At 39.5% G+C, this 16,286-nt stretch overlaps 1 protein-coding gene across 1 annotated transcript in view; it reads left to right on the top strand.

Moving 5' to 3' along the window:
* Positions 1–3,521: 3,521 nt before the first annotated feature.
* Positions 3,522–16,286, top strand: part of LOC115005389 (dedicator of cytokinesis protein 3-like) — a gene marked incomplete at both ends in the record, with an annotated part of 64,774 nt that continues 52,009 nt past the window's right edge. Inside the window, 2 exons of the mRNA XM_029427186.1 lie at positions 3,522–3,605; positions 13,740–13,780. Coding sequence (XP_029283046.1) covers positions 3,522–3,605; positions 13,740–13,780 — 125 coding nt within the window. The remainder of the gene's footprint in view (positions 3,606–13,739; positions 13,781–16,286) is intronic.

The raw sequence follows: 16,286 nt of genomic DNA, 5'->3' as shown, positions 1-16,286 counted from the left end.
GTGCAGATACTACTGACTAAAAGAGAACTTTATACTTTGCCGCTGACTTCGGCCTCACAATTCTTATAAATCTTTCTGCAGCTTCAACAGCTCATAACTGTAACAAAGATAAAATTATTATTATGTTCGCATAAGATTCAAGAGTTAATTATAAACAGGCCGTAACAACCAAACATTATATTGTTATTTTACTATATGTATAATAATTACATTAAAATTGTACATTTGCAATAAGAAACTGAGAAATTATGTGAAAGTAAAGTCACAAAATAACAAAAGAGAAATTGGATTTTTGTTATTTGTTATATTTTATTTGAAAGTTTTCATTCACACATCATTAAGTTGACGCACTTTTGCAAACATTATTCACTAATAATATATACTAATAGATGAAAATAAACATATTTAACATCTTATTTTAAATGGATATTATATTCATTAATGTTGACAATCATGCTTCTGCTCTGGTTTATCCAGAGCTGCACATCAGTGTGTAAACACTGTGTTCATCAGCCTGCTGTGTATTTGTTTGAGGTTCATAAACCTGCAGGGGGTCCTCACATATATATATATATAGATATAGCCATATATTTAATACATTTGAATGCAACTTTATGCATGCATTCTTAAGTATAACACGTCTCTACTAAAGTGCTATCAGTGTTTCATTGAACAGGAGCTCTTTTATTAAATGAACTAAACGCTTACGTTATTTATCTCATATATGTGCACGTTTCAGTGTTTACTGCACGGGTGTCAAACTCAAGGCAATTATATCCGGCCCGCGAGAAAATATCATGTCTATCTTAACTGACCCGCCGGTTTTGGTAATTAAATCAATGCATGGCACAACCACGGGAACATACATAGTCGAGGAAGTATCTCAATGTGTGAGAAATGAAACTGCCCCGGGACAAACTGACGGGACTGACTACAGATGGAGCGCCTGCGATGTGTTGAAAAGAGCGGATTAGTGGGCAGGATGCGGGAGAAGATGCAGCTGACGGTGTATCACCGCATCATACACCAGGAAGCGCTGTGTTGTAAAGCTCTTGAGATGGAACATGTAATAAGCACCGTAATAAGAGTCAATGTAAGTGTTTTCTGAACATGGCGGTGCGATGGCTGAGTCGAGGGAAAGTGCTGAATAGATTTTTCGAGATGCGTGAGGAAATCTGCAGGAAGTAAAGGGAAACACACCACAGATCTCTGGGACGATGTGAGCTGGACTGTTTGTGCGACATAACGAAGCATCTCACTGTTAAACCTGCAGCTTCAGGGCCGTGTGATCACAGACATGTGTGATGCCGAGCTGCCTGTAGGAGACTCTAATGCAGCAGGAAACTTTGGTCACTGCGTGTTTCCAAACACTGACAAACATCTCCACCGCTGTGTTCCCGACAGCATTCTGCTGATCAACTGAGAGACTTTGCAGCTCAGATATTTAAAGTGAACTGCTCAGCAATCCGTTTGCAGTTGACTTAAATATGTTCCATATCTTTTTGCACTTTATCCAATATGTGTATCCTGTTCAGTAAATGTGGACCGTGTTTGGCCCTCGACGTAGTCCCAGTTTTTAATGTTGGCCCTCTGTGATTGAGTTTGACACCCCAGGTCTACGGCTTGCTTTGTGCAGTTTCTCCTCTGCTTGGTTTCGCGAAGGGCGCGGCTTCACTGCCGTCACACACATGTGCGAACACACCGACAGTCAGAGACAGAGCGGAGAAAAGGAGAGGGGAGAACAAAGCAAAAATCCGCTGCTAAAAGTTTTACTTTAAAATGTCAAAAATTGTTGTTAAAAACTTCAGCTCAAAATGGTCTGCGAGCCATATTGTGTCATCGAAAGAGCCATAGGTTCCCGACCCCTTATATAGAGACTAAACACGCACACACACACACACACACACACACACACACGCACACGCACACGCACACACACACACACACCCTTTATTCCCTGGTGTTTCCTCACACACACATAGTGGTGTGACTGTTTTAACAGATGTGAGTCATTTGTCAGACTATTGAACCAATCTGCTGGATAAACTAAATGCCAATACCATCCGGGAAGAGCAATGGTAATCCCTGTGTGTGCGTGTGTGTGTGTGTGTGTGTGTGTGTGTGTGTGTGCGCGTGTGCGTGTGTGTGTGTGTATGTGTGTGTGTGTGTGTGTGTGTGTGTGTGTGTGTGTGTGTCTCCTATCTCTTCTGTCGAGTGCTCTCAGCTTTGTGACAGTTTCTAGTAGAAGAAGAATTCAATCATGAAGTACAATGTTTGAAAGCAGTCAAAAAAGGAAAACGAGTATTATATATAAATAGTTTTATATATATATATAGTTTTATATATATATATAGTATTATATTTATAGTATTATATATAGTATTATATATAAAGTATTATATTTACAGTATTATATTTATAGTATTATATTTATAGTATTATATATAGTATTATATTTACAGTATTATATTTATAGAATTATATATATATAGTATTATATTTACAGTATTATATTTATAGAATTATATATTTATAGTATTATATTTACAGTATTATATTTATAGAATTATATATATATAGTATTATATATATAGTATTATATTTATACTATTATATATATAGTATTATATATACAGTATTATATTTATAGTATTATATTTATAATACTATAAATATAATAATATATATATATAATAGTATTTATAGTATTATATATATGGTATTATATATTTAAGCAATAGCTCACGACAGGTGGTATATGGTCATTATATCACAGTTAAGGGGCGTGGTACCACCCCCTTAACTGTGATATAATGAGCATATATCACGGTCTGAAGTGAGCTATTGCTTTTATAAAACGGTTACCAAGTGTGGCAATATGAAAGAAAAATACACACTCCAATTTAAATAGTTTTTATTATTAAATAATGATGTTCAAAATAAAATAGTCCCTCCGTTGCCTTCTGCACAAAACATAGTGCTAACAGCTAGCGCGCTAACAGCTAGCGCGGTGTTCTGTTCGTTTAGTTTCTTTTCCATCTGGTCTACCTGCTCGTCACGTAGCTCTGCATGTCGTCTTTTAGGGTTTCTTCTCTGGAGATAGGCACTGATGATCCACTCCTCCAGAGGAGAGAACATTGTAATATACTAAATGGACGGTCCCTTGTATCGGCGCATGCGCGACCGGAACCCGGGACCAGATTGAACTGTAAACACGTCTGTGTTTCAGCCTGTATAGTACGTGTTTGATTATTGTCATTTCACGCTGATATTATTTATAATAAAAGCAACCGAACGAATGGAACTCTGTTCTTATTTACATAGTAAAGCTTTGTAAGTTTGTTTCTTAACGCACGTAATTTAACAGCTGTAACGGTTGGGGTTAAAATTGCAAAAAACAAGATCTAGATTTAGCGATGATGAATATAAATACAAAGCAAGACACCAAACTGTCAGGATGCAGTCATGAGTTCGATGCGCCACAAACGTCTCATCTCTTCTTCTCTTCTCTTCTTCCACAGTGATCTGCAACTTCCGGGGCTCAGTGAGTCAGGGTCTGTCTCTGGAGGTGGGAGAGACGGTGCAGATTCTAGAGAAATGTGAAGGTAAGACTTTATCCTGATGAGTAACTAACACACACACTCACACTCACACACACTCACACACACACACACACACGCACACACACACACACACACACACACATGTCTTGTTCACTGACTTGAGCTGTAAGAACTCTTGAGAACCTGTAATCACATTTTTAAACGAGTGTAATGTGAACGTGAATAACGGTAATTAAAGCCACAGAGCTGCTGATAGCGGTATTCACTGATCTCCCTTGGAGCCTGCAGACCTTCGTTAGAGGGTCGACAGCGTGACAGCGTTTATCTGCTGGAATAAAGACAAGAAATGAAGTCATGTCACAAAAAAGACGTGAAGACAATGTTCAATCACAACGTTAGTTTAGCTTCTCCTCTGGGGTTCATGAAGTTAACTCATTAAGAACATTTAGAGTCAATGTAAATGTTTCATGAGGAAGGAAAGGCTCACAGAACATGCAGCAGTATTAATCATATGTCTGTAAATTGCTGAAATAACCGATAAGGGCGGCTCCACAGATTCTCATCTTCTTCTGTAAGAAACACGGAGCCAAACTGTTACACACACACACACATCTTGTTTGTACAGTTTGACTTTCTGTCCTCTGAAAACACAACAAACTGAGTTCGATGGAAGTCGTCGGAGCAGCAGTTTTGTATTTCGGCAGCAGATAGCTGTGTTTCACTCATGCACACAGAAACAACACAGTCAGACTCATTGCTGCCTTCACAGTCGTGTCCAGTAACGAGTGCAAACAGCCTGGGCCGCAGCCCGAGTTATCAACACACTTCATTTCTGTTCCAAGTTCGACTCTCAGAAATGAGCAACTCAATCCAGGATGTGTCTGAAGCCAGGAAGTGTTGTCTGTTGCAGATAATGAGCGAGGATGTGCTTCATTACACACAGCTGGGCAGGCCGCTATCGATCCAGTGCCAGCAGCTGATGGGGGGGGGGGGGTTTACTTTGCTTCTCTCCACTTCCTGTCCTCTACACGTCTCCTCCTCTCCTGTTGTCTGCTTGTACCAGCCTCGTACTCACCCTGAGCCAACTTCATGGCATCCAATCAGCGTCTAATTTGCCCTCGTTATGAAACGTAGCCCCTCCAGCGAGGGACTCGGGCTGTTATCTGAGCCCCTCGCAGCGCAGGCAGCCGAGCGCTCACAGTGATTATCAGGGCAAACCACGGCTAACTTTTGTCCAATGCTCCGTGGTACATTCCGAGATTCCCCGAGCTTCTGTCATTATCTGAACAAGCAGATACATTTTTAGAAAAGGCCTCCCAACAATGGAACAATGGTCGGCTGGTGAACAGATTCACGAGAGGATGTTTGTTTGTGTAATTGCTAATTATTTATATTGAGGTTAGCAGGTTTTGGTCTTGGATGAACATTAAAAAAACACCCACCCACAAACGTGTGTGTGTGTGTGTGCGAGAGTGTCATCATTTCCAATTCAGCTGCTACAGAAATACTGCAGAGTGCACCGAGAGATTCTAAGGAAATGGTTGTTAAATCTGTCCCCGCTCCTGCGCTGTGCGAGCACTTCTCTGCCTGCACTAATGGTGGAGGATCCTCCCCAGACACAAACCCGATGACTGTAATGACAGTGATATGGAGATGACAGCCAGGCCGCGGGAACGCAATCCTCAAGTTCCATTCTTGAAATATAGATTACAGTCATAACACTTGAGAAAGCATTAGACTTCAATTAACGGTGTATCAGCGATTTAACGCATGATATTTTGACTCTTAGTGATGTCAGCACTACTGAAGAGCCCAGAGTCGCAGCTACGAAGCATCTCGTTATTTTAGAGAGGCTGTGCAGCAGCGGTAGCAGCAGCGGCAGCGGCAGCGGCAGCGGCAGCGGCTAGTATCTTTAATTATGGGGTTTCTTTTAGGAGGTTTTTCAGACCCATCACAGCTGCATCGCCAGCGAGCTTGATGATGATGTTTTAGTCTGAAGTGTATGTACAGGTAATACAGCAGGGGTCTGAAAACACGGCCCTGGGGTGCTCCGGTGATGAGGGTGTCTGCTCGTCTGGTATACAGTATGTGGCTTCATTAGATTTGTGTTGTTGTTGTTTTTTTAGCACTCACAGGATGTGACGGTTGGTCTTTGTGTTCGTCCCGCCCCTCCTCCACTGTGATTGGACGGCTGGGTAAAGAGTGATGTGTCAGAAACCGTCAGCCAAGTTCATTTTTCTAAATAAATCTATCAATATGTTTCATATCCAAAATAAGCTGAAAGGCAGAAAGATGGAAACATGGCTGGTTGTTAGGCAACCTGAGTCTAACGGTGTAGATTCAATTATTCTTCATTTGTTGCTATGGTGACCAATAAAGTAACCATGGTGACAGTTAGCAGTATTATCCGTGGCCTGCTTTTATTGTTTCCAGCGTTTATGGATCTGATCAATGCATACCGGCATTGTGTGCAGAGAGGACACTCACAGAGCAGCGTGCAGCAGCTTCTATTGAATCACTTTCAGAACCGTAATCACACCGAGGAACACCTCTTGGGTTCTATTACTGCATCAACAAGCAATTCCCTTTTTCATGAAGTGGCTCTACAGGGATATAAAGCTTCATTTAAGACTCATATCTGGCTGATTTGAAACCTGCATCTATTGTGTAATGCTGTATTCAAAATGAATCTGCATCAACTCGACAGAAGTGGCTCCTCGGGTTGATGATTTACAGAGATTATTATTGTCAATTTGATAACGGTGCAAAAATGATTATTCTAATAACCTCTTAGTGGATCCAGGAAGATGATTAGTCTTCTTCAGAGAGGCTGCATGACACACGCTGGTGCAGGGATGTAGCACACACACATTAATGTAGTCTCCCTGCTTTTCAGTCCTTCTGTGTTTTTATCTCTTGCAGTAAACCCCCCCCCCCCACACACACACACACACACACTCACACGTCCTCATTTCAACCCTCACAAAGAGGCGCAGACGCTGCAGGCCCCACCCCGGTCTGATTTCCATATAGATGAGAGGCTGGGGAGTAAACACAGCCATCTTAACGAGGGTGATAAATGAATCTTTATTGGTTATTAATTAGCCCGCCAATTAAACCTTCATCTCCATATTCATATCAGATTATGGTGAACTGCTGAGAAATGGATCTCGTGATTTTGCAAGAAGATAAGATGAAAGTTAATAGGAAGCATCAGGGTGTGATGCAGGACTGGTATCACTGGAATAAAATGTTTTAATGTTTAATCAGGAACTGCTCATGTTCGATTAAGACATTTGACGCCATTATTTTACAATCTTTTAGGACATTTCCGTCCTGAAACATGTTTGTCATGGAGCATAACGTGGCAATTACAAAGTCAGAATGTTGTTGACTGTGATAAAAGTACAACAAACGGTCTCTCAGTGCACACTGTGGCAGTCTATGAAGGTCAAAGTAATAATATGCATCATTTGATATCAATAATTGTCCCTTTTGCTTCACTCTGTCACAACAGACAGTTGTCACCTGAGTCTTATATTTACAACAGCTGGAGACAAATTCATTTATCTTTCCTCTTGGCTGGAGACAAATGATGTCCACACAATGTGAGCGGATGTCTGGGAGCTCCCCAGCACACGTTTAGTCCCTGGATACAAGTCATTTTCAGCTGTCAAGGTTTTACTTTGTTGAGTCAATTTTCATGACAGCTTTCTCCTCCACAGAGGCATCTGATGAATGTCCGTCCATGTGGAAAGAACTGTTGTCCTCTCTTAGAGTTGCTGGAGGAGGGGGGGGGGGTCATCACACACACACACACACACACACACACACACACACACACACATACACACACACACACACACACACACACACACACACACGCACACACACACACACACACACACACACACACACACACACACACACACACACACACACACACACTATACTGTAGGTCACACAGGGTTAAAGGCAGACCTTATCCCGCCTCCCTGTGTGTCACTGACCTGGTTCTGGTTATCTCTGTTATCCATCGCAGATAAACATCTTAGAAATCATAAAGAAATATTCTCCTTCGTCCTTTCAACTCCAGCATTTTTACGTTTTCAGTGATAGGTGTTGGTACATCCACGCTTCTCATATGTCTCTGAGGCCTCGAGTAGTGCACAGAATCTCTGAGTCTCTTTCTGAGTTCATCTTGCACATTTATAAGCATCCACTGAGTGTACACTCCTCCGGCTGTGCACGACTCCCAACCAGACATCTACACACACGGAGTCTTTTACTTTCACTGACTTAATGTTCATGGCTAATAAATATCCAATGCTTGATTGCTGACTGTCCTCTGTGGGGGACTATAACAAAACAGATTTATATAAAGCTTTTGAATATGAACCTTGAGAGATGTGCATGAAATGAGTAGAGAGAATCTTAATGTATATATTGTTCATTCTCTTCATACTCTTCATACTCTTCATACTGTTCCTACTGTTCGTACTGATCATACTCTTCATAATCTTCATATTGCTCATACTCTTCATACTCTTCATACTCTTCACACTGTTCATACTGTTCATTCTCTTCATGTTGTTCATACTCTTCAAACTCTTAATACTCTTCATACTCTTCATACTGTTCCTACTGTTCGTACTGATCATACTCTTCAAACTCTTCATACTGTTTCTACTGTTCGTACTGATCATACTCTTCATAATCTTCATATTGCTCATACTCTTCATACTCTTCATACTGTTCGTACTGATCATACTCTTCATACTCTTAATACTCTTCATATTGTTCATACTCTTCATACTGTTCATACTGTTCATATTGTTAATACTCTTCATGTTGTTCATACTCTTCAAACTCTTAATACTCTTCATATTGTTCATACTCTTCATACTGTTCATACTGTTCATATTGTTAATACTGTTCATATTGTTCATACTCTTCATACTCTTAATACTCTTCATATTGTTAATACTCTTCATGTTGTTCATACTCTTCATACTCTTAATACTCTTCATATTGTTCATACTCTTCATACTGTTCATACTGTTCATACTGTTCATATTGTTAATACTCTTCATATTGTTCATACTCTTCATACTGTTCATACTGTTCATATTGTTAATACTCTTCATGTTGTTCATACTCTTCATACTGTTCCTACTGTTCGTACTGATCATACTCTTCATAATCTTCATATTGCTCATACTCTTCATACTCTTCATACTCTTCGTACTGATCATACTCTTCATACTCTTAATACTCTTCATACTTTAATACTCTTCACACTGTTCATACTGTTCATTCTCTTCATGTTGTTCATACTCTTCAAACTCTTCATACTCTTCATACTCTTCATACTGTTCCTACTGTTCGTACTGATCATACTCTTCATAATCTTCATATTGCTCATACTCTTCATATTGTTCATACTCTTCATACTCTTAATACTTTTCATACTGTTCATACTCTGCATACTCTTCATAATCTTCATATTGTTCATACTCTTCATACTGTTCATACTGTTCATATTGTTCATACTCTGCATACTCTTCATAATCTTCATATTGTTCATACTCTTCACACTGTTCATTTTCTTCAAACTCTTAATACTCTTCATACTCTTCATACTGTTCGTACTGATCATACTCTTCATAATCTTCATATTGTTAATGCTCTTCATACTCTTCATAATCTTCATATTGTTCGTACTGATCATACTTTTCATACTCTTTATACTGTTCGTACTGATCATACTCTTCATATTGTTCATACTCTTCATACTCTTCATACTGTTCGTACTGTTCGTACTGATCATACTCTTAATACTCTTCATACTCTTCATACTTTTCATACTGTTCATACTCTTCATACTCTTCACACTGTTCGTACTCTTCATACTCTTTATAATCTTCATATTGTTCATACTCTTCATACTCTTCATACTCATCATACTGTTCATACTGATAATACTGTTCATATTGTTCATACTCTTCATACTCTTTATACTGTTCATACTCTTCATGTTGTTCATACTCTTCCAACTCTTAATACTCTTCATACTCTTCCTACTGTTCATACTCTTCATAATCTTCATATTGTTCATACTCTTCATACTCTTCATACTCCTCACACTGTTCGTACTGTTCGTACTGATAATACTCTTAATACTATTCATACTTTTCATACTCTTCATACTCTTCATACTCTTCATACTTTTCATACTCTGCATACGGTTCATAATCTTCATACTGTTCATACTCTTCATATTGTTCATACTATTCATACTCTACATACTCTTCATACTATTCATACTTTTCATACTCTTCATACTCTTCATACTCTTCATACTTTTCATACTCTGCATACGGTTCATAATCTTCATACTGTTCATACTGTTCATATTGTTCATACTATTCATACTCTACTTATATTGTTCATACTCTTCATACTCTTAATACTTTTCATACTGTTCATACTCTGCATACTCTTCATAATCTTCATATTGTTCATACTCTTCATACTGTTCATACTGTTCATATTGTTCATACTCTGCATACTCTTCATAATCTTCATATTGTTCATACTCTTCACACTGTTCATTTTCTTCAAACTCTTAATACTCTTCATACTCTTCATACTGTTCGTACTGATCATACTCTTCATAATCTTCATATTGTTAATGCTCTTCATACTCTTCATAATCTTCATATTGTTCGTACTGATCATACTTTTCATACTCTTTATACTGTTCGTACTGATCATACTCTTCATATTGTTCATACTCTTCATACTCTTCATACTGTTCGTACTGTTCGTACTGATCATACTCTTAATACTCTTCATACTCTTCATACTTTTCATACTGTTCATACTCTTCATACTCTTCACACTGTTCGTACTCTTCATACTCTTTATAATCTTCATATTGTTCATACTCTTCATACTCTTCATACTCATCATACTGTTCATACTGATAATACTGTTCATATTGTTCATACTCTTCATACTCTTTATACTGTTCATACTCTTCATGTTGTTCATACTCTTCCAACTCTTAATACTCTTCATACTCTTCCTACTGTTCATACTCTTCATAATCTTCATATTGTTCATACTCTTCATACTCTTCATACTCCTCACACTGTTCGTACTGTTCGTACTGATAATACTCTTAATACTATTCATACTTTTCATACTCTTCATACTCTTCATACTCTTCATACTTTTCATACTCTGCATACGGTTCATAATCTTCATACTGTTCATACTCTTCATATTGTTCATACTATTCATACTCTACATACTCTTCATACTATTCATACTTTTCATACTCTTCATACTCTTCATACTCTTCATACTTTTCATACTCTGCATACGGTTCATAATCTTCATACTGTTCATACTGTTCATATTGTTCATACTATTCATACTCTACATACTCTTCATACTGTTCGTACTGTTCATACTGTTCATATTCTTCATACTCTTCATACTGTTCATACTTTTCACGTTGTTCATACTCTTCAAACTCTTAATTCTCTTAATACTCTTCATACGGTTCGTACTGTTCATACTGATCATACTCTTCATAATCTTCATATTGTTCATACTCTTCATACTGTTCATATTGTTCATACTCTTCAAACTCTTAATTCTCTTAATACTCTTCATACGGTTCGTACTGTTCGTACTGATCATACTCTTCATAATCTTCATATTGTTCATACTCTTCATAATCTTCATATTGTTCATACCCTTCATACTGTTCGTACTATTCATACTGTTCATACTGTTCGTACTATTCATGCTGTTCATACTGTTCGTACTATTCATACTCTTCATACTGTTCGTACTATTCATACTCTTCATACTGTTCATACTGTTCGTACTGTTCGTACTGTTCGTACTGTTCATACTGTTCGTACTATTCATACTCTTCATACTGTTCATACTGTTCATACTGTTCGTACTGTTCATACTGTTCATACTGTTCATACTCTTCATACTGTTCATACTGTTCATACTGTTCGTACTGTTCATACTGTTCGTACTGTTCGTACTGTTCATACTGTTCGTACTGTTCGTACTGTTCATACTGTTCGTACTGTTCATACTGTTCATACTGTTCATACTGTTCGTACTGTTCATACTGTTCATACTGTTCGTACTGTTCATACTCTTCATACTGTTCATACTGTTCGTACTGTTCGTACTGTTCGTACTGTTCATACTGTTCATACTGTTCGTACTGTTCATACTGTTCATACTGTTCGTACTGTTCGTACTGTTCGTACTGTTCGTACTGTTCATACTGTTCGTACTGTTCGTACTGTTCGTACTGTTCATACTGTTCATACTGTTCGTACTCTTCATACTGTTTGTACTGTTTGTACTGTTCATACTGTTCATACTGTTCGTACTGTTCATACTGTTCATACTGTTCATACTCTTCATACTGTTTGTACTGTTCGTACTGTTCATACTCTTCATACTGTTCGTACTGTTCGTACTGTTCATACTCTTCATACTGTTTGTACTGTTCGTACTGTTCATACTCTTCATACTGTTCGTACTGTTCGTACTGTTCATACTCTTCATACTGTTTGTACTGTTCATACTGTTCAATCAATCAATCAATCAACCAAAAACTTTATTGTCATTACGAGATTATACACTGTACAATTCAAATGAAATTTTCTTTGTCCTGGCTTACTGTAGAAGTGACTAAAAGTGGTCATACATATTTAAAAGTGTCGTGGTGCTGATGCATAAATATAAAATAAAATGTGTACTTAAAATGTAAATGTACTTTATATAAATAACATATATACACTCTATAAAATATATACAGTTAAGAGTTCTTAGAGAGGAGTTCACATCACATTTCTCAGGAGAAAAAAGTTATTTTTGGTTCAACAGTCTGACGGTTTGGGGACAGAAGCTGTTGCAGAGTCTGGTAGTTCTGCTCCTTATGCTGCGGAACCTCTTGCCAGAGGGCAGCAGGGAGAACAGGCCGTGGTGGGGGTGAGTGGGGTCTTTTATAATGTTCTGGGCTCTGGTGAGGCAGCGTTTATTAGCAGTGTCTCTGATGGAAGGAAGAGACGTCCCGATGATCCTCTCCGCTGTCCTCACCACTCTCTGCAGAGATTTCCAGTCTGAGGTGTTGCAGTTTCCAGACCAGGTAGAGATGCAACTGGTCAGTATGCTCTCTATGGTGCCTCTGTAGAACGTGGCGAGGATGGGAGGGGGGAGCTGTGCTCTTTTCAACCTGCGCAGAAAGTGCAGGTGCTGCTGTGCCTTTTTCACCAGTGAGGAGGTGTGAAGGGACCAGGTCAGACTGTTTGTGAGTTGCACCCCCAAGAACTTTGTGCTGTCTGTAGTCTTCACTGCTGAGCTGTTGAGGAGGAGTGATGTGTGACAGTGCTGCTTTTTCCTGAAGTCAACAATGATCTCTTTTGTTTTGTCAACATTCAGAATCAGGTTGTTGGTGTGACACCAGTCTGTCAGATGTTTCACCTCCTCCCAGTTCGTTGTTGTCCCTGATGAGTCCCACCACAGTTGTGTCGTCCGCGTACTTCAGGATGTGGTTCGTACTGAACCTGGCGCAACAGTCGTGGGTCATCAGGGTGAACAGCAGTGGACTCAGAACGCAGCCCTGTGGGGAGCCGGTGCTCAGAGAAATGGTGCTGGAGGTGCTGTTCCAACCCGCACATACTGGGGTCTGTTGGTGAGGAAATCCAGCAGCCAGTTACACAGGGGGGTGTTGAGGCCGAGGAGTCCCAGTTTGCTTACCAGATGCTGGGGGATGATTGTGTTGAATGCCGAGCTGAAATCCAGGAACAGCATTCGCACATGGGTGTTCTTCTCCTCCAGGTGGGCCAGGCTCAGTGCAGAGGAGATGGTGTCCTCTGTTCATACTCTTCATACTGTTCATACTGATCATACTCTTCACACTCTTCATACGGTTTGTTGCAGAAATAAACCCGTGAGCTTCTGGTTATTAGATTACTGTTCTGGAAAGATCCAAAGTTGTATTTTTCTTTTTCTTTGACTTTTTAGATACACACTTTGTTGGTTTCATATTCAGTCAAACTGCTGACTCATCCGCTTCCCTTGAGTCTCTGTGTTTGCTGTTTCATTCATGTCTGTGTTTTCTTTCAGGATGGTACCGAGGATTCTCAACGAGGAGGCCAAACGTCAAGGTAAGAGCGACTCCTTCACCAATAACACTTTCTTTATATTAAACTTCCCCGTTACCTTTTCTTAAAATGTTTTTTAACCTTTCTACTCGTCTTCCTCTGACTACGTGTGTGATGTGAATGCACGACGGCAGACTTGGTTAAAGGGAAGAATCTCGCCTGAATTTTAAGCTTTGAAAACAACGAGAGTAAATGAACATAACCAACAAACAATCGTGCAGGAGTCACGACTTCAGGATTTATAACTTCTGCCTGTGGTGCAGAAACATCTTCAAATGCTAACTAAACACTAAAGTTAACACTAAAATAACTTCAGACTTCCTCATTGTATTTATGAAGAGCTATGAATGCAAATGTATTGTCTTCAGTGTAACTCCTGTGAGTTGTTTGAGTTGATTAGCTGAGCAGCACAGCGTTGTTGTTCTGACGGTGCCTGCAGTTGTTCAGGTGCTTCTGATTGTTAGCATGTTATTTAGCTCTTTGTAACATCGATAGCAGAAGCAAAACAAAAGAAAGCTTTGTTGTTTGTTGTTTGATGATCCCAGCTCCAGCTGATACTGTTGGATGAAACCATAATCGTTCTTCTTCTATAAAGAATTAAAGTAACAATAATGACAATACCAATTTCTAAAAGCCTGACACGTAAACACTCTCAATACACAACTATTTATAAAGTGTTAAGAGAAACAGAAGCTATAGAAACGTTGCCTTCAAGGCCAGGACAACTTAATATGAAGTTTAGTGCTTATCAGGGAGTCAAACCTCGTCTGGACTCCTCTCGACCTTTTAGAGTTCAGAAATGTGAAGTTTTTGTAATTCTCATAATCCAAAATTCACTCCCACTTCATGCAGCGATGGCCAGGTGTGTGGAGGTGTGAGGATTTTAACTTCTTCTGAGCAACCGAGTGCAACACTGTGAAAGCACAACCACGTCTTTAGAGTAAGGTGGTACAACCTTTATCTCTTATTATACTCCTCATAAATAACAACTTTATTGGAGTCTATAAAATCAGCACTTTGCAGCTTTAAAGCTTCGTCTTCAAAGCTGCTGGTTCAGCTTCAGTCACAGGGTCCGTGTCAGGCAGCGCACAATAAATCCCCAACCATCTTATAAATGATAACGTCCACAGGTTGTTATCATGCTTACAGTATGTGTCTCATATAACAGGTTGGTAGTTCATCCTGAGAAGAGCAGAGCAGGAAGATGGATTATGTACATTTCATGAAGATACAAGAATCCTTCTGTTCACAAGAAGAAATAAGAGATGAGCGTCTGTCAAAATGTCTTCATTTCCTCTTAATATCCTGCACGTTTGAGAGTCAAAGACAAAGCTGCAGGTGTGACTCCACCGCTCTGCATTCTGAAGCAGAAGCGTGATGAGGTAATCAGCATCTCTTAGCAGACGTGCTGCCCTGTGCTCGACTCACTAACAGCCTTAAATCCATCTCTTCATTCACCCGCCATGTCTGGATCACAAGCTAACAGGCTTCTGGGTTTGTAGTCTTTATAAAAAGAAGCTCTTTTGTGTTTTGTCCTGTTCTGTCTCATTGTCCTCCGTGCACCAGCCGTCTATTTAATTTTACTCCTGCTGCTAAGAGGCTTTAGCGTCACTACATCGACACAGCAGTGTTTCCTGGTGCTGCTAAGGTTCCCTGCTGGGCGTTCTGTGCCGCAGAGAGGACACGTATTAACAGACGAGAGCTTGGGTTTTGTATTTTAATCTCAGACATAGAAGGTGAGAATGTATATAATACAACAGGAACATGAAGTCAACAGCCACCAAACATGTAGAACACACCAAAAACACTCATGAAATAACCTTTAATGTCTCACTTGTGTCAGAAACAAGGACCTACTTCGACTGTTTGGTTGTGTCGTTGAACTTTGAACTGAAATTTGAGCAGTTTTCTTCATGCTTATGTTCAGAATGCAGGACTCACAGTATGTTAAAGACGTTACACATCTGCACAACGTTGAGACATTTATCAGGCAGCTTGTGAGTTTGTTGAAATAAGATGTCAAACACAGTTAACTTGACTCCTTGACATTTTAACTAGCTTCCAAGTTAAAATGAGATTTTGTGCAGAGCTTCCAAAGCTGCACCTCCAGAGAAAAGCTTGACTTGTGTTCGACAGCTCGGCCCGGCTCTGCAGCACAGCCGGGATAATAAGGAAGCACAAGTTGAAGCTTAGGTTTCCTTATGCAAATCAAATATCAGGGATCTTGAGAGCAAGTTTAACAGAGAGCTCAGCTGCACTGATACCAAGACTTCACCTGCATCTGTGCAGAAACTGGTTGGAAATCACGTGACAGCAGCGGCTGGTCGCTCCCACTTCACTACATTTCTGTCTTAGTTTGTCTTTAGCTCGTACAGAAGGAAGCTTGGGGTTTGGATGAAGTGCTCCTGTGGTCACATGACTGATGTTCGGTGCTCAAGCTTCACATCCGGTGTTTCCCTGATGCCGTGTTATCTGCCCGTAGAATCAACCAAAGTTTAGTTGCTGCTGG

Source organism: Cottoperca gobio, unplaced genomic scaffold (assembly GCF_900634415.1).
Source record: "Cottoperca gobio unplaced genomic scaffold, fCotGob3.1 fCotGob3_297arrow_ctg1, whole genome shotgun sequence".
Lineage (NCBI taxonomy): Eukaryota > Metazoa > Chordata > Actinopteri > Perciformes > Bovichtidae > Cottoperca > Cottoperca gobio.
This window is presented reverse-complemented; position numbering and strand designations above follow the sequence as displayed.